This window comes from Scyliorhinus canicula, chromosome 1 (genome assembly GCF_902713615.1).
Source record: "Scyliorhinus canicula chromosome 1, sScyCan1.1, whole genome shotgun sequence".
Classification (NCBI taxonomy): Eukaryota; Metazoa; Chordata; class Chondrichthyes; order Carcharhiniformes; family Scyliorhinidae; genus Scyliorhinus; species Scyliorhinus canicula.
This window is the reverse complement of record NC_052146.1, coordinates 11,352,032-11,376,145: the sequence shown is the minus strand read 5'-3', so window position 1 is coordinate 11,376,145 and position 24,114 is coordinate 11,352,032. Positions and strand designations below refer to the sequence as shown.

Here is a 24,114-nt window from a genome sequence, read left to right as displayed (position 1 = left end):
TTGATAAATCTTCATCGTGTTGAAATTCTATTGCACTGTCAGGCTTCACTCTCCGTCCCTCAAAACTCTGAATTTCTCAACAACTCAACTTTTTCTCAACTGCAACTTCCAGTTTTCAGGTATCTCTTTTTTGATTTGGGAGCAATTTTAATCACTTATTGAAAATTAGAAGTACAATTCCTTTTCATGGAGGCTGCAAATTTCCAGTTGACTGATAAAATAATTTATCTTGTTAGCAACGTCTCCAAGAAGGCAAAACGTTAGCGTGAATAATGGTAAAAGAAAATCAAACTCAACAGTCTTTCAAACAGAAGGTTGTTAACACTACAAGGCAGCTCACACCGTGAACTTATGCACGCAGTTAAGTTCAAGACCACGAAAAGGGTTAATTGCATTTACATTGCTAAGATGAACAATACGATGAAAATTTTGAAAGGAAAATGGAGCCAACAAGGGGCTGTTTAGCACAGGGCTAAATCGCTGGCTTTGAAAGCCTCCCCGAACAGGCGCCGGAATGTGGCGACTAGGGGCTTTTCACAGTAACTTCATTTGAAGCCTACTTGTGACAAAAAGCGATTTTCATTTCATTTTCATTAATGGACTCTGTTTACTTTTAAAATCTCCAGTGCAGGGCTTTTCCTGTGCATGATTTAAATTTTCTATGTTAATATTTATCTATTATTTAAAGAGGAGGCAGTGAAACTGCAATCCAAGGGCTACTTTCAGCTGCTGAAACCTTTTAAGGACAAGCCTGCAGAGGCTGAGACAGCCTGTCATCTTTGTTCTCAAATTACTTATTTGTCAATTTTGAGTGACAGACAAGGTTATTTGTTGCAATCTTGCCTCACTAATGGAAAAGATTGGTTAGCATCAGTAATCTGAAATTTATGCAAATGTAGGAGATATGGATTCTAATTTTATACAAGGCCCCCCCATGTTAAACACAATGGGCAAAATCATCCGCCTGGCGAAGCCGCAAACACACTACAGTATCACACATCCAGCAACAATTCGGTGGCCATGCTCCGGTCCCTCACTGGTGGTGATAACGAGGTCTGCACCCAATGCCAGTGGCACGCAAAACTGGCATTTGCATGCATTTCAATGTTATGGGGAGTCAATTATTACAAGTATTTACAAATGTGGACTGGGCGCATGGCTGCAGAGGGAGAATGGGAGACTAAAAAAAAAAACAAAAACCGTTGAAACCCTCAAGTTAGGGTTAGGGGGCAGTAGCAGATCGTGATTTGACACCCGTGGACTTGACTTGGGGGGGCCTGGCTCAGACCGCCATTGCTGCTGCCCGACTCTTAAATGCACCCCTTCGGCGTAACTAACAGGCTCCTGGCTGCTCACACTTCCGAGTGCTGCCTGTGTCCTTTAAAGGCTGAGAAGGCTTCTGGGAGCCCACCAATGCCACCCCCTCTGGACACCCTCATATCCCAGCTGTATCAAGGAGCCAAGCTCAGTCAGGGGCACACCAGGTGTTGGCACTCCTCAGAAGCGCTGTCCCATTGCAGAGAGGAATGAAAAATGAAATGAAAATTGCTTATCGTCACAAGTAGGCTTCAATGAAGTTACTGTGAAAAGCCCCTAGTTGCCACATTCCGGCGCCTGTTCGGGGAGGCTGCAGGGAATCAGCAGAGCTCACCCCAACCCAAGGACAGCTGCACTGCAGCCTTTGAAACCCGCCCTGGTTCCCTGCCCCTCTCACGGCAGAGGACTCACCAGTGACCCCACCCCCGGGATCACCAGTTGTTTCCTCCTGGTGAGACTGCCAGCGATGCCTGGGAGGTAGTGGCAGAGACAGTTAGTCAGTGTTCAGGAGGGCAGTTTCGAGTCTGTGGCCCGGGAATTGGGGGATGGGTTGGGGAAAGAGGTCTTCTCTGAGCCATCTTGGTGGTTGCAGTGTGCGTGGAGTAATTTGAGCGCTTAAAAACCAGCCAGTGCTAGGCTCTTTGAAGCTAACCCCGGCCCCAGTGGTTTAAATGCCCGCTGGGCCAGAAAATGCTCAGAATTTGAGTCAGCAAAGCGCTGGCCCATTAACATGTCCTGAATTGCTCCGCACATAGCGCCAACAGGAACACAAAATGCAAGCAATTCAGTCTCGTCATCAACACTTAACAGAGAATTTTGCCCCATGTAAGCTAAAGTCTTGGTCACCAGTGACTCACTTATAATTGCTCAGTTATAAATTACCTTTCGGTCCATGTCTTTCTTGCCTACTGCTGACTGCAGTGCATGCAAGAGTGCATCTACCAAACCTTCGCATTCTCGAAGCCTTCTTCGGGCATCGCTTCCATCTGAACTCACATTTCTACCAAATGGAAATAAAAAGTACTAGAATTAGAACAAAACCTTCCGACACTCTGAAAGGTACCCAAGAAGGTTAACATCACCAATTCTTCAACTCATGTATTGAAATACATTTTAAACATTTATTCATGTGACATGGGCATTGCTTGCCTGGCAAGGCCAACATTTATTTCCCAACCCTAATTGCCCTCGAGACGATGGTGGTGAGCTGCAGCAGTCCCTGTGGTGCAGATATATCCACAGTGCTATTAGGGAGTTCTAGGGTTTTGACCCAGCAACCATGAAGGAATAGTGATATACTTCCAAGTCAAGATGATGAAAGGTTTGGAAGGGAACTTCCAGGTGGTGGTGTTTCCAAATGTCTACTGCCTTTATCCTTCTAGATCGTAAAATATAAATGTCGCCAACGGAACAAACTGACCCAGCAGTCCTGGGTTTGGAAGTTGCTGCCCAAGGAGCTTTGGTGAATTTGTGCAGTGCATCTTGCAGATGGCACACATTACTGCCACCGTGCGTCAATGGTGGAGGTGGTGACTATTTCTGGAAGGGGTGCCAATCAAGTGGGCTGTGTCCTGGATCATGTCAAACTTCTGAGTCTCACTGGAGCTGCACTCATTCAGGCAAATACTTTTGAGCAATAAGTCCGAAAATAATACTACTTCTAACCTTAATTCTATGGTTTCCGTGCATGATGTAAACAATACAATATTACTGAGGCTTCCGGTGACGGCGGGCAGGAGGCAGCCGCACACTGGAAGGCTCCCACTCGGAAAAATAAATTTTGGGGTTTTAACGCCCGGTCCCAGGGACAATGGAGGCTGTAAGAAGGCACAGGGCGGATAAATGTCCAAGCTTGGGGAAAAAACGGCCGTGAAAAGGGGGGGTTAATGAAAGTTCACCGGTGAGTGGAAAAGTCAGTGCAGGAACTGTAAGAAAAGCGGAGGCTGGAGCTGGGCTGGGCAAGGATACCTGGGCGGGGGCCTCCACGCTGGCCGGTTTAAGCAGATAACAGTGGCAGTAATGTGTGCCATCGGAGCTTGGTAGAACAGGTTTCGGTGAGTCTAGCCAGGGTGAAAAGTTAGGGGAAGGAACCGAGGTTGGGGGGGGGGGGGGGGGGGGGGAAGAGTTTACAAGAGGAAGTGGAGGGGTGGAGTCTGGGAGGGGGTGTGTCTACAATTCATGGGTGCCCTTCACAGTACTCTTCCGGGGATTGGATGGCATTGAACATTAGGGGGGGTGGACTATATGTGTCAACGGTGGCCAGGGCGATTCCGGGTTCCTTTTTCTTTTTTTCCACCTTGGGAGGGTTTGTTTTATTTGATGCTTATATTGTCAGGTGGGCCGTTGTTTGGGGGGTGGTGGGAGGATGGGATCGTTGTTGTTGGTAGGGGGATTGACATTGTATTCGTTACCATTTACTGTTTGTTGGTGGGGTGTAAATTGACGAAAACGTGAAAATGGAGAATAAAAATATTTTTAAAAACTAAACAATACAATATCACTACATCACTCAGTCAGAATATGCTGGGCAGAAAATGTCATAGAAAATATTTACAACTAAACTAAACTGATTTTTGAGGAATGAAATTCGACAGAAATTTTAAAAAGATAGGAGCCACAGAAAGCAGAGGAGACTGGGTCATTGAATTTATTCATGGCGGAGTCAGATAGATTTCCGATGTATACGGTTTTGTGAGGGTCAGACAGCAAAGTGGAATGGATAGCAGCCATGATTTTATAAAATGTCAGAGCAGGCTTGATGGGCTGAACAACCTTAGGCAGCACAACATTTGGGCAGCACGGTAGATAGCACTGTTGCTTCACAGCTCTAGGGTCCCAGGTTTGATTCCGGCATGGGTCACTGCGTGCGGAGTCTGCACATCCTCCCGGTGTGTGCGTGGGTTTCCTCCAGGTGCTCCGGTTTCCTCCCACAGTCCAAAGATGTGCAGGTTAGGTGGATTGGCCATGATAAATTGCCCTTAGTGTCCAAAATTGCCCTCAGTGTTGGGTGGGGTTACTGGGTTATGGGGATAGGGTGGGTGTTGACCTTGGGTAGGGTGCTCTTTCCAAGAGCTGGTGCAGACTCAAGGGGCCGAATGGCCTCCTTCTGCACTGTAAATTCTATGAACCTGCTCCTAAGTCCTGAATTCTAAATCAGCCCAATTCAATGACATTTCCTACTGGAGAAATAGTATTGACACCTACCTTCTCAAAATTCCCGCTCCAGGTGGTGTGGTGGGAAATGGCACTATTAAGATTATGTTGTGGGGGCAGCACAGTAGCGCAGTGGTAGCACTGCAGCCTCACGGCGCCGAGGTCCCAGGTTCGATCCCGGCTCTGGGTCACTGTCCGTGTGGAGTTTGCACATTCATAGAATTTACAGTGCAGAAGGAGGCCATTCAGCCCATCGAGTCTGCACCGGCTCTTGGAAAGAGCACCCTACCCAAGGTCAACAACTCCACCCTATCCCCATAACCCAGTAACCCCACCCAACACTAAGGGCAATTCTGGACACTAAGGGCAATTTATCATGGCCAATCCACCTAACCTGCACATCTTTGGACATTCTCCCAGCGTGTGCGTGGGTTTCGCCCCAACAACCCAAAGATGTGCAGGGTAGGTGGATAGGCCACGCTAAATTGCCTGTTAATTGAAAAAATGAATTGCGTACTTTAAATTTATATTTAAAAAAAATTATGTTGCCAACTCTGACAGGAAATCTACGAAGAAGTTTCACCAGTTGACCGCTTGGCTCCAAGTGCTCCCCCTTAGTCATTGTCTGACATCTACCCTTGGGTCTAACATGGGAAGCACCTTAGTTTAAAAGTGTGCACCTAATTCTAGTTACCCCATAAGGGGAAACATCCTCAGCATTCACCCTCCCAAGCCCCCCTCCCCTCAATATCTTATACATTTCAATAAGATCACCTCTCATTCTCCTAAACTCCAATGGGCAGAGGCCGAACCTGCTCAACCTTTCCTCAAAATAGCTCCTTCCATCTAGAAATTAGCTGAGTGAACCTTCTCTCGACTGTTTCCCTTATCCGAGACCCAAACTGCACAAACTACTCCAGGTGAGTAGCTCTGTACAGTTCAGAAGACTGCTCTACTTCTATACTCTACCCCACCTTGCAATAAAAGCCAACATCCCATTTGCCTTCCCAATTACTTGCTGTACCTGCATACTAGCTTTTTGTGATTCATGTCCCAGGACACCCAGATCCCTCTGTACCACTAATTTCTGCAGTCTCTATTAGTTTTCTTTTTTTCTATTCTTTCCGCAAAGTGGACAAGCTCATATTTTCTCACATTATAAGCCATCTGCCAAACTTTTGCCCACTCACATGTCTCTCTGCAGATTATTTGCAGCCTCCTCACAACTTGCTTTCCTACCATTATATCTTTTTTTCCCAATTAAGGGGCAATTTAGCGTGGCCAATCCACCTATCCTGCACATCTTTTGGATTGTAGGGGCGAAACCCACACAAACACGGGGCGAATGTGCAAACTCCACACGTACAGTGCCCAGAGCTGGGATCGAACCTGGGACCTCAGCGCTGTGAGGCAACCATGCGAACCACTTGAGCCACCGTGCTGCCCTTTTTCCTACCTTTATAACAACAACAAAACCTGGCTACAATACACTTGTTCCCTTCATCTAAGTCATTAATTTAGTTACCAGCCACTACTGCTTTCCATCAGTTACAGTTCGGTGACCTGAAAATGACCGTGGCCCACCTTGGATTGCTACATCCTCAAAGAACACTAACAAATTTTCTCCTTAAGCTTTCATTCAGGTAAGAAAATCACAAAAAGTGCGCCCATGGAACTTCCGTTTCCAAAGGCCTGTTCCTGTGTGTGAATATAAGTGGCTTTTAGAGTGCGCAAGTGAGCTATACGGAGCAGAATTGATCATTTTTAATTGCATTTCAGGATAATTCTTAGCACATCAAGGGCTGTATCGAAGGTGCTGTCAAATTATAGATCAACATCTAAGGTTGGACATTGTGTTTTGGTTTTGCGAGCACAGGCTAGGTGGGTTTAGTCAGTAGAAATATAGAACAGTACAGCACAGAACAGGCCCTTCGGCCCTCAATGTTGTGCCGAGCCATTATCACCCGACTCAAACCCACGTATCCACCCTATACCCGTAACCCAACAACCCCCCCCCCCCACCTTAACCTTACTTTTTTTTTTTTTAAGGACACTACGGGCAATTTAGCATGGCCAATCCACCTAACCTGCACATCTTTGGACTGTGGGAGGAAACCGGAGCACCCGGAGGAAACCCACGCACACAGGGGGAGGACGTGCAGACTCCACACAGACAGTGACCCAGCCGGGAATCGAACCTGGGACCCTGGAGCTGTGAAGCATTTATGCTAACCACCATGCTACCCTGCTGCCCCAGTATTATGCCTGATATGAACAACTGAAAGAGCATGTGGTTTGATATGATTTGCTAATTATTGGGAAGTACGGCCTATAAACCTGGATTCAGACAGACACTGAAATGCATATACCACATTTTTTTGGCTTGACGGTAGCATCCTGTTAGTGGAGAATAAAACTCGTATTGCTACGGGTACAGTAACAGCCAACTTCACCTGTTGCTCAAATTTGAGACACTTTACCCATCTCGGCTAATCGATGATAGATTGGACTGAAAGATTCAGCCTTTGGTCCATTGTCGAGGTTGCGCGATAGACAACAAGCGATGATCTGATCAGGGTAGCCATTACCCGATGCATGGCTTTGATGCTCCTATTTCAGCATCAAGCTTGCACTGTGAGCAAATGACTCGGGCCTCATTTACAAGGTTGTTGATAAGGCCCATCCTATAGGCGCAATAGGCAAAGTACTGACTGTATCCAACTCATCCACCAGAGCCCCTATGTCAACCAATCAGCACTCACTTTTCATGCATTATCGTTGGCAATTTCTTGCGAACTATCCCGACAAATGCAATACAGAGTTTTAATATCATCTCTTTTTTCCAGCATACTGCAATAAATTTGTCAAACATTCTTGTGACTGCATTTTCTAAGTATCCTGCTAAATCCTCCTTAATAATGGAATCCAACATTTTGCCAATGACAGGCCTATAGTTTGCTGCTTTCTCTCTGCATCCTTTCTTGAATAGTTACATTAAATTTACGTTTTCCAATCTACTGGGATCTTCCCAGAATCTAGGGAATGTTGGAAGATTAGAACCAAGGCATTCACTATCTATGCAGCCACTTCCTTTAAGACTCGAGGATTGTAGACTACCTCATCCAGGCAGCTTGTCAGCCATTAACTTTTCTCGTAATTATTTAAGTTCCTTGGAACATCCTGCTATTATAATGGCGCTACACAAGTATGTTGTCCTTGTTCAACAATTCTTTTTTTTTTAAAAGGAATTTAGAGTACCCAATTCATTTTTTCCAATTAAGGGGCAATTTAGCGTGGCCAATCCACCTACCCTGCACATCTTTGGGTTGTGGGGGCGAAACCCACGCAAACACGGGGAGAATGTGCAAACTCCACATGGACAGTGACCCAGAGCTGGGATCGACCCTGGGACCTCGGCGCCGTGAGGCAGCAGTGCTAACCACTGAGCCACCGTGCTGCCCTCTTGTTCAACAATTCTTGACTGTCAACCAGTCCCTTACCCACCAATCTCGGATTTTTTTCTTCGGTCCATATGATGTTTCTCCTGGGTTGCTTGTAGCAGTGACCAGGAGATATTCTTCGCAATTCAAGGATAACGCGGGGGAGGTGGCAATGTTACAGTAAAAGAAAAATGCCAACAAATTCCAAAGGTTTAGTGAGCTGTCAAGAGGCTATGTGAATCATAAAAATGTGGCAAACTCCAGTTTGTCTTGCTTGTATAATGCTGCCATATCTGGTTGGAAATCTTGCAAAAAGCCAATTTTATCCAGAGTAGTGGTGGGAGCACAATTGATCCCAGCTTGATTGCCAATTCTGATCTCTGCTGGAAGGTGTGTGTGTGTGTGTGTGTGTGTGTGTGTGTGTGTGTGTGTGTGTGTGGGGGGGGCGCGACTCAGGCAAGAATAAGAAGGACTCATCGGTGATGCTCACCTCAGAGTTGATGCTATCAAACTCGTTATAAATGGCCAATTGTGCAAGTTACAGGGAAAATAACTGTGGCTGTTAAACAGTATCCCAGCAAGGAATCAAAGAATTCAAGAGATTGAATTAAAAAGAAAATGAAAAGTCGTCATTACTAAATGTCAGCGTAGCAAATTTCACTTGCAGTTAGTATTGTGACACATGAAACATGCACAACAAAAGCTGTGGGAATGAATGCTTGTTGAATAAAAACAATGAACTGTAGAAAAATTGCAGATAAAAACCTCAGCTTTAAACACCTCTTCCAACGGAGTGATGTAAACCAATTATCTGCCAATTTAGAGGTAAGCATATTGAAGAAACCTATTTTTCATTTAATAATCTTTCACTCGTTGCAATTTCTAATAGACACAAACATTTGGAATGTCAGGCAAAATTGTACGTTAACGTTAATTCGGCACAAATAAAATATTCCACAAAAACAATGGTGATGTCTGTAAATCATATCGACCAATAATTCCTCCAAAGACTACTGCAGACAAATGACTTGAATAATATATTTAAGGCCTGAACTGTCTAATTCTATAAAGGTAAGCCATTATTCATTCACCCATTCAGGCTTGACTAGCTGTCTGCACAATTTCATGTTCAGCTTACATTTAAGGTTGGCAAAGCAGCTGTAGAAACTTTAGCAATGAAAACTGGAAGTATCGGTGCTTTTGGATAGTAACCTGGCAAGAATGCTGGTTCACACCAGATTGTTTGAAATTCTTTGAACTGGAGCAGAAATGATGCATTTGTACCCAGCACTTCATGTCTTGAAATATTGTGCCAATGCCTTATTTCAAAACTAACAGTGCACATCCCTCAGTGTCAGAGTTAGAACGTCCAGTTTATGGTTTTGTGGGAATTGTGTGCTCAATCACAGCCCTTCAGTCAATAAACTTCTATCCTGATCTGTTTACAGGGAATGCACAATAACATGGAATTTTCAAATGAAATTGTGGAGGTGAAAAGAGCAGAATAATTGGGATCAATTTAAGTGTAAAAAGTTCCAACTTAAATTGATGAAGAAATGTAATGCCACCACCTGGATTAGTCCCATTCAAGAAATTACAACTTTTGTTGGCAAAAACAAAAATCACAGTAACGCACAGAATCAGAAATAGCTGAACAGTACAGGTAGTCAGCATTTGTGCCATGATGCCGGTGCTGACTCAGTCAAACCTAGTGTTAGGAATAATGTACAACTTAAAGTTTAATTTCTATTTCGGTGTTAAGAAAGGTAGAACATGTAAACTGTTTCACGGAATCGTGCCCGCTACGGTAGCGAGTGGGAATTGCGGCGAGCTTCCCGACACTTGGCCCGGCACAGCAATCCACTTAAAGAACACCACGGGCTTCACGCCGCAAATCATTGCTCACTGGCTGATTCACCGGGACCGTGCTCATCAGCCCCCCCGCTAACAAGATAGAACAGCACTTTAACAGCCAACCTCACTCAGCTCGCAGCCATGGCACCATGACAACCGGCCCCAATCGCTTCACAGCTCCAGGGTCCCAGGTTCGATTCCAGCTTGGGTCACTGTCTGTGCGGAGTCTGCATATCCTCCCCGTGTGCGCGTGGGTTTCCTCTGGTTTCTTCCCACAGTCCAAATATGTGCAGGTTAGGGTGAATTGGCCGTGATAAATTGCTCTTAGTGTCCAAAATTGCCCTTAGTGTTGGGTGGGGTTACTGGGTTATGGGGATAGGGTGGAGGTGTTGACCTTGGGTAGGGTGCTCTTTCCAAGAGCCGGTGCAGACTCGATGGGCCGAATGGCCTCCTTCTGCACTGTAAATTCTATGATAATGATTCAGGGACGCAGATGATATCCTGTTGCCAGAGGGTCCAGGAGGTAAGTCACATGACAGCCAGTGCCACCTGTGAGGAAGTGGCAGCAACCGTCAGCTCAGGCAGCGCCACCTGGAGGACCGGCACTCAGTGCTGCAAGAAGGTCAGCATCCTACACCAGGTCGCACGGCTGAGTTGGTATCGAACCCCACCCCCATAGGAATTCACCTGGCACCATCCCTGCCTAGCACATGCCATACCCTGACCCACCCGTTGTGGGACATGTCCCGGTCTCAGAAGAGAATAGCTGAGGCGCTGCGGAGTTTGTCCTAGTTGGAGGTGGGCATTGCAGAGGCTCAGCAAAGCGTGTCCCAGTCAATTAGACGCACAGAGGGCGACCGGGGCTGGTTTAGCACTGGGCTAAATAGCTGGCTTTGAAAGCAGACCAAGGCAGGCCAGCAGCACGGTTCAATTTCCGGACCAGCCTCCCCGAACAGGCGCCGGAATGTGACGACTAGGGGCTTTTTACAGTAACTTCATTGAAACCTACTCGTGACAATAAGCGATTTTCATTTCGACACCATGGTGCAGACGGAGTTGGGGAGCAGCCAGGTTTGGCAGAGCCAGGTGACGCAGGGGCATTCCGAGGTGACCCCCAGGGCCCTATGGGCACCGACCAGGAGGGAGCACTGGGTGCCAAGCTGGACCCATCATATGATGTGGCGACAGTGGCCACCAGCTCTCCCACGTTCCACCCCTTTAATGATGCCGCATCTCACAGTCATCACCGGTTATAGTGCGGCACGGTTGTGCACGTCCTGCCGGCGAGCGAATCGAGGCCCTCCAGCCCCAGAGGATGCCCACCAGGGTCATCAAAAGCCACCTCTGATGCGCATCCTGGGGAACCACCTCCTCGACGCATAGAACATAGTGTGCAGAAGGGGGCCATTCGGCCCATTGAGTCTCCACCAACCCACTTAAGCCCTCACTTCCACCCTATCCCCGTAACCCAATAACCCCATCTAACCTTTTTGTTCACTAAGGGCAATTTATCATGGCCAATCCACCTAACCTGCATGTCTTTGGACTGTGGGAGGAAACCGGAGCACCCGGAGGAAACCCACGCAGACACTAGAACGTGCAGACTCCACACAGGCAGTGACCCAGCAGGGAATCGAACCTGGGACCCTGGCATTGTGAAGCCACAGTGCTAACCACTTGTGCTACCGTGCTGCCATACACAGCGGTACAGCATGGAAGGCGAAGCATGTCGAGGCTCATAGAGGGCACGAGGAAGAGAAAAAAGTGGGGCGGCACCATCGGGAGAGTGGGGCAGAGGTGTACACTTCACCGCAACCAGTATGACGCCTCTGGCACTTTCTTCCGCAATGCTGGCCGACCATCAAACCTCAGAGTGCGGGTGCAGATCTCCTCACCGTTGCATACACCCACCCCCCAGCCACAGACATATCCCTGGGATTGAGGCTGACCCACTGTGTTCGGCTGTTGGCTGCTGTGTCCATGGTGTTGCCTCCTGTATTGTTCAGGCATCACAGTCTGATTGGCATGCTAAGCAATAAGCCCCACATGCTACATGGTACGTTCACCCACGGGAATCCACTTGGGATGCCTGAAAAGTTCACTTAACTACAAGTGCCAAGGGCAGCACAGTGGCGCAGTGGATAGCACTGCTGCCTCACAGCGCTGAGGTCCCAGGTTCGATCTCGACTCTGGGTCACTGCCCGTGTGGAGCTTGCACATTCTCAGGGGTTTCGCTCCCACAACCCACAGATGTGCAGGCTAGGTGGATTGGTCACGCTAAACTGCCCCTTAATTGGAAAAAATTAATTGGATACTCTAAATTTACAAAAAAAATACAAGTGCCAATTTCCCGTTAACAATAGCCTTCAGGGGTTGTCTGGTGGACCCATGACCCCCAGCAAAGATCTCTCCCCCTAAAGCAGCCCACCCCAACTGAGGCTGGACCCACCAGTTGCCCCCCCCCCCCCCCCCCTCTTCTCAGTGCACAGGGGAAGCAAGCCCAGTGCTCTTGGGCTCTTTGTATGTGGGTGAAGATGGCTACTCACCTCCTCGGGCCACCGCAGCAGCCTATCCGCCAGGTTCATGTTTTTAAAAAGGAGCACTAATTCACGCCCATGTGACCATTTGCTGGGAAGTCAGCTGGATCAGGGGAGGGCACTGCATATGGGGCGGGTCCCATTAATTATATTGAAATTGGTCTTAAGTGGCGATTATTAGTTTTGTGCCACGCTACAGCGGGATCTTGCATTTGCCTGCGGGAGCAGGCCGGTTGCCTAGTTAACAGTTTGGCACCCAATGCGGGTCTCATTTTTGGACTCTCCCGTTATTCACTGGCTTTGTTGCGCTCGAGCTCAAACACAAGTCCACTGAATCGTGCCCACAGTTGCAGCTTAATTTTTTTTTTTGTCAGCTTGGTGCCAGGATGTCTGGAGGGCCAGAAAGGAACGTCAGGTTTTCTGGATTTGTTTGTATACCATACATCTGAATGAGATTTTATAGTCCTTGAAGTGAAGAGATGGGTTATAAAGAGGATTAGCAGTTTTGTGACTTTGGAAAGAAACAGAAAAAAAAACTGCACTATGGCCTAACAACAGGGGTCCAACGAGTGACACAGACAAAGGAAAGACAGCAAAGACAGTGTCAGAGTGACGTTGTGCTGTTAGGTGAATGGGACATTCTGAATTCTCCTTCTGTGTCCCTGAACAGGTGCTGGAATGTGGCGACTAGGGGCTTTTCACAGTAACTTCATTGCAGTGTTAATGTAAGCCTACTTGTGACAATAAAGATTATTATTAATGCCTTTTTCTTTTCTTAACTGTGGTTCCCAAAACTGTCCAAGTTCCAGCTGAGGCTTAGACATTGACTTATGAAGCTGAGTGCGCAATATTTTAAAGTAAATTTTCTGACAATTATAGTGCTACAATTTATAATCTTTTTGAAAAAAAGCACGGCATCAGTATGAAGCATCCCATACCATGCAGAACTCTCTCTCATCTTAGGCAGCCCCGAGAGATTGAGCATGACTTTGCTTCCACTTTGTTTCGATGGGAACCAAGATAGATAGAGAAATACAGAACAGGCCCTTCGGCCCACGATGTTGCGCCGAACTTTTGTCCTAGGTTAATCATAGAATTTTGGACAATTTTTCATGGCCAATCCACCCAACCTGCACATCTTTGGACTGTGGGAGGAAACCCGAGTACCCGGAGGAAACCCACGCACACACGTGGAGGATGTGCAGACTCCACACAGACAGTGACCCAAGTCGAAATGAAGCAATTGTGCTATCCACAATGCTACCGTGCTGCCCTTAAGAAGTTAACCTACACTCCATTATTCTACCCTAATCCATGTACCTATCCAATAGCCGCTTGAAGGTCCCTAACGTTTCCGACTCAACTACTTCCACAGGCAGTGCATTCCATGCCCCCACTACTCTCTGGGTAAAGAACCTACCTCTGACATCCCCTCTATATCTTCCACCATTTATCTTAAATTTATGTCCCCTTGTAATGGTGTGTTCCACCCGGGGAAAAAGTCTCTGACTGTCTATTCTATCTATTCCCATAATCATCTTATAAACCTCTATCAAGTCGCCCCTCATCCTTCTCCGTTCTAATGAGAAAAGGCCTAGCACTCCCAACCTTTCCTCGTATGACCCACTCTCCATTCCAGGCAACATCCTGGTAAATCTCCTTTGCACCTTTTCCAAAGCTTCCACATCCTTCCTAAAATGAGGCGACCAGAACTGCACACAGTACTCCAAATGTGGCCTGACCAAGGTTTTGTACAGCTGCATCATCACCTCGCGGCTCTTAAATTCAATCCCTCTGCTAATGAACGCTAGCACACCATAGGCCTTCTTCACAGCTCTATCCACTTGAGTGGCAACTTTCAAAGAACTATGAACATAGACCCCAAGATGGTTGATAAGCCCAATGTTTGATCGACAGGCTCTATTACAGGGTGCGGGTGATGCTTGAAGTGTCAGGCAGATGAGGTGTTCAGCTTTCTCCAACACCTCTATCTTGCCTCTCCTTCTCCTGGTGAAGTATCTCAATCTGTTCAGTGTCTTATCTAGTTTGGACAGTCAAAAGTCAGGGAGTTTCAGGAGTTGGCCGGAAAGTTTGATACCTACTTGGAAGACATCCACAAAGCATTCATGCTGCCCTTCTGGGAGTCTCCTGCTGGAACCAAGTTCCCAACAGAACAGGCGGGTCGGGTATTAGGCTTACGAACGATAGGCCAGATGGAAAGAGTTCAATCTATGCCGCCTTCAATCCAAAACCAATTATTTACAAACACATTCACTGGCTCCAAACTGCAGCCCCCATCTGGCTCCATTGTATAGCGATTTGAGTTTTCTCACCTTCCAGTTATCCTCAAACCCGAGTCGCATGGTCAATTGTCTGCTAATTAGTTCTACATGGTTTTATGGTACAGACTTAGTTTCTAAAAATAAATTTAAAGTACCCAATTATTATATTTTCCCAATGAAGGGGCAATTTAGTGTGGTCAATTCACTGACCTTGCACATCTTTCGGTTGTGGGGGTGAGACCCACACAGACATAGGGAGTTTGTGCAAACTCCACACGGACAGTGACCCGGGGCCAGGATCCAACCTGGGTCCTTGCCACCGTGAGGCAGCTGTGCAAACCATTGCACCACCCTTGGTACGGACTTAGATAAACTAAGAATATCAGGACAACAGATTACTCCATTGGCACCAGTCTCCTCAGAAATGTATAATTAGGCGAGGGACTTCCTTGTGATGGCTGCAGGGTATCACAGTGGTTAGCACTGCTGCTTCACAGCACCAAGGGTCCCAGGTTCGATTCCCAGCTTGGGTCACTGTCTGTGGGGAGGCTGCACGCTCTCCATATCTACGTGGGTTTCCTCCGGGTGCTCAGGTTTCCTCCCACAAGTCCTGAAAGATGTGCTGTTAGGTCATTTGGACATTCTGAATTCTCCCTCAGTGTACCCGAACAGGCGCCGGAATGTGATGACTAGGGGCTTCTTGCAGTAACATCATTACCATATGAATGTAAGCTTACTTGTGACAATAACGATTATTATTATTATATGTTAACTAGTATTTTTGGAGAATTAGGTTTGAATTCCAATACCCTGGTCAAGAGTTTAATGCTTTGGCATTTTAGCTACTCAACTGAGTTGGCTGGTTTTGTTGCATCACAGGGTAGGTCGCACTCCAAAATTCCCACACAAAGTTACTGATGCCACTCACTCAGCTGGAGAGGATACAGCATAGATAGCATCTTGGGAACAGGTCACCAGATGAGCCCTCAGTTTGAGCACAATATGCTGGGGTCCAAGTAGATTGGAGAAAACTACCAAATAAACTGAAAACATAACACACTGTTTCATAGAAACTGCAAGGAAAGCTGCTGTGTTCCAACTTTATTTCCTCTTCGGCCATACAATGGCTCCATTGTTCATATCACAAGGCCTTTGTATAATTTATGAATATAAATACTTGCTGTCCAACAGCCCATGACCTCAAAAATTCACTTGCAGCGGAATAGAGTAGCATTGATTCACTTCCGCTTTCAGCTCAAGGCCAAACATGTGTCGCATTTCTGAGATTCTACCAGAGCAACCTCACAGTCTGAATACATTTTGTAACAAAAACATTTCCTACAAAATACAAAACTTGAAGATGTTTTTCATTTTGCTCGTAGTACAGCTTTACACTGTTACATATGATGCTACAACCTAATGGGCTCCTGATAAATAAATGGCCTAGCCCGATTTTTAATTTCCCCCAAAATTTGATACATCAAATCAGGAATTGCAAATGGGTTAAATTTTAATCCACAACAATCACTTTCTTAAATCCTTCAGGCCTTCAATGTTGGGAATATAGTTCAATTGTACAACAATTTTTCCTGCAAATGATCAGGTTTTAGCATGATGTTTTAATTCAAAATTAATTTTCAAAATAAAAATTAGAGTTTGAGGTAAGATGTTGAGAGCAGCACAGTAGCTAGCACTGCTACCTCAGTGCAGTTTTGAAACATCTTATAATTTTTCAACCCCTGCCAGTGACTGTATGCGCAGTTTACACATTCTTCCCGTGTCAGGTTCCTTCTTGTTGATTTCTTTATTTTTCCTGTCTTTTATTTTTGCCGTTATCATTTTTGATCCACGATGCTTAATGGATATGTACCTTTAAGCCAAGCTGCAGAGAATGAGGAATTCAAGAAGTTGCAACATAGTAAATGGTGCTGTAAGATTTGGACAGGAAGATGCAGACTTTGTGGCACCCAAGAGATGGGGTGGGATTCGGTTTGATTGGTTGGGTGGTGGTCAATGAATTGGCCAAAAGGCCATATTCTGCCCAGTAACAAGTGGTGATTGCATCCTGCCCAAGTGGAAATATTTCCAGAGACCAAAGGAAAGCAGAGTTGAGACCTAGGCACACAGCGACAAAGAACTTCTCCCTCCCTTCCCTCTCTCACTCTCTCCAGAACGGCTGTGAGTTTATGTATTCCTGAACCTACAAAGAACCTGAATGAATGAATCTACAGTGAAACCATTACAGGCCGCAAACAGAGACCTGGATCTGAAAGCTTGCATTGAAGGAATATCTGCTTAAAGACAACCATCTGAAACAATGACTCCTGTTTTTTCACCCTTACCCCCAGAGAGAGAGACCGACAGAGAATTAGATAATAGTTAACCAGTTGTATTTGCTGTACACTTCAATACAGTCCTTGCAATAAATAAAAAGCAATTGTGTTTAAATGTACAAATCTGGTGACTAATTACTGGACAGCCAAAGACTTGCGGTATTTTTCTAAGAATCTTTGGTTATTTTGTTAATTATTTGTTGCCAGTCTGGGTCAAGGGGGGTAACAGTGTGGGTCTCCTCAGAGTGCTCTAGTTTCCACCCAAGTACAAAGATGTGCAAGTTAGGTGGATTGGCCATGATCAATACGTGGAGTGACAGGGCTAGGGCGAGAGAGGGGGCTGAGGTAGAATATTATTTTGGAGTGTCGGTGCAGAATCGATTGGCCGAATGACCTCCTTCTGCACTGTAGGGATCCTATGATAAATTGGATATTTAATGGTATTGAAGACATGATTCTGGGGATTCATTTGTGCTTTATTTTTAATTCGTTCATGGGACGTGGGCTGTGCCAGCATCTATTAAATCATAGAATTTTTACAGTGAAGAAGGAGGTCATTCAGCCCAGGAAGTCTGAACGGACCCTTAGAAAGAGCACCCTTACTGAAGCCCATGCCTCCACTCTATCCCCATAATCCAGTAACCCCACAAAACCTTTTGGAGACCAAAGGGATAATTTAGCATGCCCAATCCACCTAACCTGCACATCTTTGGACTGTGGGAGGAAACCCACACAGTCACGGGAAGTTTGCACTCCCCACAGACGGTCACCTGAAGCCCCATTATTGCTGTAGATCTGGAGTTTCACGTCGGTCAGTCCAGGTGGATATTTAATGGTATTGAAGACATGAACTGGGGATTAATTTGTGCTTTTGTATTTATTAGTGGACTGTGCCAACATCTATTAATTAAATCATAGAAGACATCAGTGAACCAAATGGGTTTTCACAACAATCAATCACGGTTTCATGGTCATCACTAGATTATTAAATTCCAGATTTTAATGACACCACCTGCAGTGGCGGGATTTGAACCTGGGGCCCTAGAGCATTACTCTGGGTCTCTGGATTACTAGTCCAGTGACAATACCACAACGTCACAGCTTCCCCATGTTTATACATTGGCAGACTGAAGTTGGTTTGATTAAGACTTAGAGGCTCATGTTTGGAACGTGTATCTCTGTAAATAGAAAATAAACGCTAAGACAAGGTTCTGGTTTTATCCTTCACTGTCTGGCTATCTGAAACGGAGCAATGATTTATGTCACAGAAACCTCATCAATGTGCAACTTCTTTGATTTAACCATAATTTAAATACATGCACCGGTGACAGCCTTACCTAGTATTTATCTGATTATCAGTCTTAACACACGAGTCGGTTGTTTTTGCACCGCAGGGTAAGCAAACACATTGCTCCAAACTTCACCTTTAATGGTTCCAGCTGGAAGATGTCTGGCACCTGCTGCTTATGGTATGAAATCATTTGGCTCAAAATTCCAGATTTTCCGAGTTACAAGTAAACTCTGGCTGTTCAGTGTGTCACAAATTTTATTTGAACAGCTAAAATGAGCCATCAGCTTTGTTGAATCATTCTTCTGTGCACCTCCTGTGCACATTCCTCTGTGCACCAATCGTCAACTCTTAAATTATTCAAAATAATCCTGTCAGTAGCTGGAAGGCAGTGAACATATTTGTCTTGGCCAACGTCACAATAGCGAAAATAATATGCAAGAACATGGCAGTCCGTTCGCACCACAATGAAACTGCGAGCAACGTTGCTTGGTTTGATTTAGAATAAGAGTACCACAAGAGATAAATCACCTTGTATCCACCATACAGCACCTTCCGCAAGCTTTACTATTAAAAAAATTGCTTGCAAGCTTTCAATACCAGTTTGCAACGCGAGTCTTGCTCTAAGATACTCAATGTTCACTTTGGAATGAACCCGGCAACGATCATGGTGGGCTTCCCTTGCCTAAAATAGTCTCAGTATCTGCAACAGCTCACAGGTTATAGTGTGAGCAAATACCAGATCCCCACTCTCTAAGATGACTGTCCTCTTCAGAGAGAAATCACTCTGTTTATTAAATGCACAATTTGGAGATAATCTTGAGACATTGGAAGTACGACTAACCAATTGAAAAGTGGCAGATGGAATTTAACCCTGAAAGGTGCGAGGTGATACATTTTGGAAGGGGTAATTTAACAAGGAAGTATACTGTGAAAGGTCTGACACTGGGAAGTTCCAAAAAAACAAAGGGACCTTGACGTGTTTGTCCATAGATCTCTGCAGGCAGAACGGCAGGTTACTAGGGTGGTGAAAAAGGCATATGGGACCCTTGCTTTTTATCAATCGGGGCATAGATTACAAAAGCAGGGAGACCATGATGGAGCTGTATAGAACTTTGGTGAGTCAACAGTTGGAATACTGCATGCAATTCTGGTCGTCACATTATAAGAAGGATGTAATTGCATTGGAGAGGGTGCAGAGATGATTCATCAGAATGTTGCCTGGGATGGAACATTTAAGTTATAAAGAGAGGTTGGATAGGCTTGGGTTGTTTTCTTCAGAGCAGAGAATATGGAGGTGTGACCTGATTGAGGTGTACCAAACTTTGAGGGGCATGGACATAATGGATAGGGAGCAACTGTTCCCCTTGGTTGAAGGGTCAGTTACGAGAGGCCACAAGTTCAAAGTAAGGGGTGATAGGTTTAGGGGGGGGGGGATTTGAGGAAAAACCTTTTTACCCATAGAATGGTGACAGTCTGGAAGGCACTGTCTTATGTTCACTACCTTCCAGCTACTGATATGATTATTTTGGGAGGGTGGCAGAGGTGGGATGCCTCATCCTTCAAAAAATACCTGGATGAGTACTTTGGCAACCACCAGCAAAAAATAAATGTTAAAGCAGTTAAGGAAAAGAATGTCAATTTTCTCTATCATCTGTGACTGAAACCCTAATCCATGACTTTGTTAACTCTGGGCTCCACTATTCCAATGCACTCTTGGTTGGTCCCCCATATTGTATCCTCTATAAACTTGAGGTAATCCAAAACTTTGCTGCCCATGTCTTACCATTAAATAAATCCCATTCCCCTATCACCTCTGTACCCTCCGACCTACACAGGCTCCCCAGAGTAGCAGCATTGTTTTTAAAACTTGCATTTCCCCCACAAATAATTCCATGGCCTCCCCCCACCCCCGCCTAACCCATGCCATCTCTATTCTGCTCTGACCACACAACCCTCAGATATCTGCATTCTTCTAATTTTGGCCTCTTGTGCATCCTTAAGTAGCTCAGTGTCATTCCTGGTTTCATAATGCTCCTGCCAAGTGCCTCTGGACATTGGTTGTTGTAGTATCAATAAACTACAACAATTTGCACCCACATGGACACTATCCAGAGAAATCACAAACTTCATGTCTGAAGGAAGTTCCACTATCTTAGTTGAAGATAGAACGTGAATACTAAAGTTTGCAAAGATAGAATTTGAACACCAAAGCTTGCAAAATATTTTAATTCCATTATCAACTGCCAAAAATTGCACTCAAATTGTGACTGTTGTACACGAATCATCATTTCCTTCCTAACAGCACTGACTATGTACCTCCACCACAGGGACACAGTTGTCCAAGAGGACAGCTCACTATCACCTTCTCAATGGCAATTAGTGTCATTCCTTCTTTTATAACGCTCCTGTGAAGTGCCTCTGGTCATTATATTAAGGTTAGCACTGCTGCCTCACAGTGCCAGGGACTCGGGTTCAATTCCGGCCTTGGCTGACTATCTATGTGGAGTTCACACGGTCCCCCCGTGTCTGCCTGGGTTTTCTCCGGGTGCTCCGGTTTCCTCCCATAGTCCAAAGATGTGTTGGTTAGGTGGATTGGCTGTGCTAAATTGCCCCATAGTGCCCAGTTATGTGTAGTGTTAGGTTAAGGGATTATTGGGCCAGTATGGGGAAGTGGCCTTCAGTGGAGTGCACTTATCAGAGGGTCGATGCAGACTTGATGGGCCGAATGGCCACCTCCTGCACTTTCAGGATTCTATAATTCTAATTAGGGTAGGTAATAAAATGCTGGCTTAGACAGTGATGCCCACATCACATGAAGACATTTAAAAAAATAAAAGTGTTTACTCGCTTTCATATTATTCATAGGTATTCAAAACAGCAATCAATATATATAAATAATTTCAGTTCAATGTGTCAGCAGCTAAATTAACATCTAGGATAGTACTTAACATTACAAAGCCAATGAATCCATGGTGAATCTCTGGTCTGGGTCAGGTTTCCTGACCTTAATACTCTGTGCCCCTTTGAAGCTTCCCATCCTGTGCACCAGCTGGATTAGCAACGCTGGGATTCGAAAGGCCAGAGAAATAAGCTTAGTTCTGACTAAGCCACGAACAAGGGCTAACTGCAGAGTAAATCTGACTTCCTTCAATTTCATGAACAAATGCATTTTGCAATCATTTGTAATGCTAGTTGCCAAGCAGACTCCTTGAACATCTTCCACACCCAGGATCACCAACACTCTAGGACAGCAGGTGCATGGGAACACCACCATCTGCAAGTTCCCTTCCGAGTCACGGACCATCCTGGCTTTGAACTATAAATCACCGTTCCATCATGGTCACTCCTTCCCAAACAGCACAGTGCGCGTACCCAACCACATGGATTGCAGCATTTCAACTACAACCTGCCCAAGGGCAATTAGGGATGCATAATAAATGCTGGTCTTGCCAGCAATAACGGCATCCCAAGAACAAACTTTTAAAATAATTAAATTCATAAACCATTTTGTCCAGATAAAGCACGGAGGAAATCTGGAACGCCATCCTCTCTCCAACTACGGATTCTGTGCTTCAATTGAAATTTTCAAGACTGAGATATACAGATTGTTCTTGGGTAACAGTATAAAGGACTTTAGAACACTGGGTTGAAAGATAAAAGGCTGGAAAGTCTCAGCAGGTCTGGCAGCATCTGTAGGACAGATTCCTACAGATACTGTCAGACCTGCTGAAAGTTTCCAGCATTTTCTCTTCTGTTTCAGATTCCAGTAATTTGCTTTTAGAACGCTGGGTACTGGGGTTGAGGGACTGATTATCTATGCTAATAATAGAAAAGGTTGTTGGAGATGAAAAAGTTGCCTCCTGGTCCATCATCCAAATCTTTATTGGTTCCTGCCCCCACTACCTTATCTAAACATCTCCCTGGAGCTCAAAATCCCAGATACAGCTGCCTGTCTCCTGTTGAGGTTCCAGCCATTCTTTGCTTCCCAAATCAAGAAAACAGCCTGGAATTTCCTGCCCCACTGTCATAACTTCATCTCACTGGTCTAACATAGGAATTAGGAGCAGAAGCAGGCAATTCAGCCATTCAAGCCTGCTCCGCCATTCTATCAGATCATGGCTGACCTCTAGCTGGTCTCAAAGCCACCTCCCTACCTAATAAAAGCAAATTCTTGCGGATGCTGGAATCTGAAACCAAAAGAGAAAACGCTGGAAAATCTCAAGCAGGTCTGGCAGCATCTATAGGGAGAGAAAAGAGCTTACGTTTCAAGTCCAGGTGACACTTTGCCAAATTGTTCCTGGGACAGGACATGGGGAAATTCTGGAGCAAAAATTTGCAAGTGCTGCAACTGCAGCTGACCACAGGTTTGCCACAGAGTTATTGCTCTGACTGCGAAAACGAGTGTGAAATCATCTTTGTTTTCTTGCAATCCTATTTGGCTATTGGGCATGTTCCAAACATCCTGTGGTCCAAACATTTGACAGTTGGGGTGTCCTTTTAATGTCAAAGTTGTGTGTGCTTTCACTGAAAACTGAAGCAAGAAACTGGTTGCGAGACAAACAGAATTTTCCCGAACAGTAGAGCAAAGTAAATGGTGTGTGCAGCTACTCTCCATCAGGCAACATTAATTCATCAGTTTACTTCAGATTAAAGGACGGGCGGCACGGTAGCAGTGGTTAGCACTGTTGCTTCATAGCAGCAGGGTCCCAGTTTCAATTCGGGCTTGGGTTACTGTCTGTGTGGAGTCTGCACGTTCTCCCCGTGTCTGCGGGGGTTTCCTCCGGGTGCTCCGGTTTCCTCCCACAAGTCCCGAAAGACGTGCTGTTAGGTGGATTTGACATTCTGAATTCTCCCTCCGTGTACCCGAACAGGCGCCGGAGTGTGACAACTAGGGGCTTTTCACAGTAACTTCATTGCAGTGTTAATGTAAAACCTACTTATGACAAAAGATTATCAATAAAAGTACCAGATTTCTGCTTATAAAAGATGCTAGCTCGCAGGTTTGACATTTTAAAAAACACTTCACTTTCTACAACGTGATGCAAACTAGCCAGTTACTATCTACATTTAAACTTGTTGAAGCATGTGGGTAGGTAGCAACAGATTTTCCTTCAGCACTCAAAATCCCAGCACCATAAGACCGTAAGATATAGGAGCAGAATTAGGCCACTCAGCCCATCGAGTTTGCTCCACCATTCAATCATGGCTGATATTTTTCTCATCCCCATTCTCCTGCCTTCACACCATAACCCCTGATCCCCTTATTAATCAAGAACCTATCTATCTTGGTCTTAAAGACACTGTGATTTGGCCTCCACAGCCTTCTGCGGCAAAGTGTTCCACAGATTCACCAAACCCTGGCTGAAGAAATTCCTCCGCATCTCAGTTTGAAATGATCACTCCTTCAGACTTAGGCTGTGTCCTCAAAGTGCCACAGTGATCAGTGCTGGGACCCAAGCTATTCCTAATATATATTAATGATTTGGATGAGGGAACAAAATATAACATTTCAAAGTTTCCAAATGATACCAAGTTGGGTGGGAGGGTGAACTGTGATGAGGATGCAGAGATTCTGCAGCATGATCTGGATAGGTTGGGCAAGTGGGCAAATTAATGGCAGATGCAGTATAATTTGGATAAATGTGAGGTTATTTACTTTGGAAGCAAAAACAGGAAGGCAGATTACTAGCCGAATGGTTGCAAATTGGGAGAGGGGAGTGTGCAGCGGGACCTGGGTGTCCTTGTGCACCAGTCGCTGAAGGTAAGCATGCAGGTGCAGCAGGTGGTAAAGAAGGCTAATGGTATGTTGGCCTTCATTGCGAGAGGTTTCAAGTAATAATAATAATAATAATAATAATCATCATCGCTTATTGTCACAGGTAGGCTTCAATGAAGTTACTGTGAAAA

General features: G+C 45.4%; 1 protein-coding gene across 1 annotated transcript in view; it reads right to left on the bottom strand.

Annotated features, from left to right (window-relative positions):
* arvcfb (ARVCF delta catenin family member b) overlaps window positions 1–24,114 on the bottom strand; it is a 474,185-nt gene that overhangs the window by 86,892 nt on the left and 363,179 nt on the right. Inside the window, 1 exon segment of the mRNA XM_038818458.1 lies at window positions 2,200–2,317. Coding sequence (XP_038674386.1) covers window positions 2,200–2,317 — 118 coding nt within the window.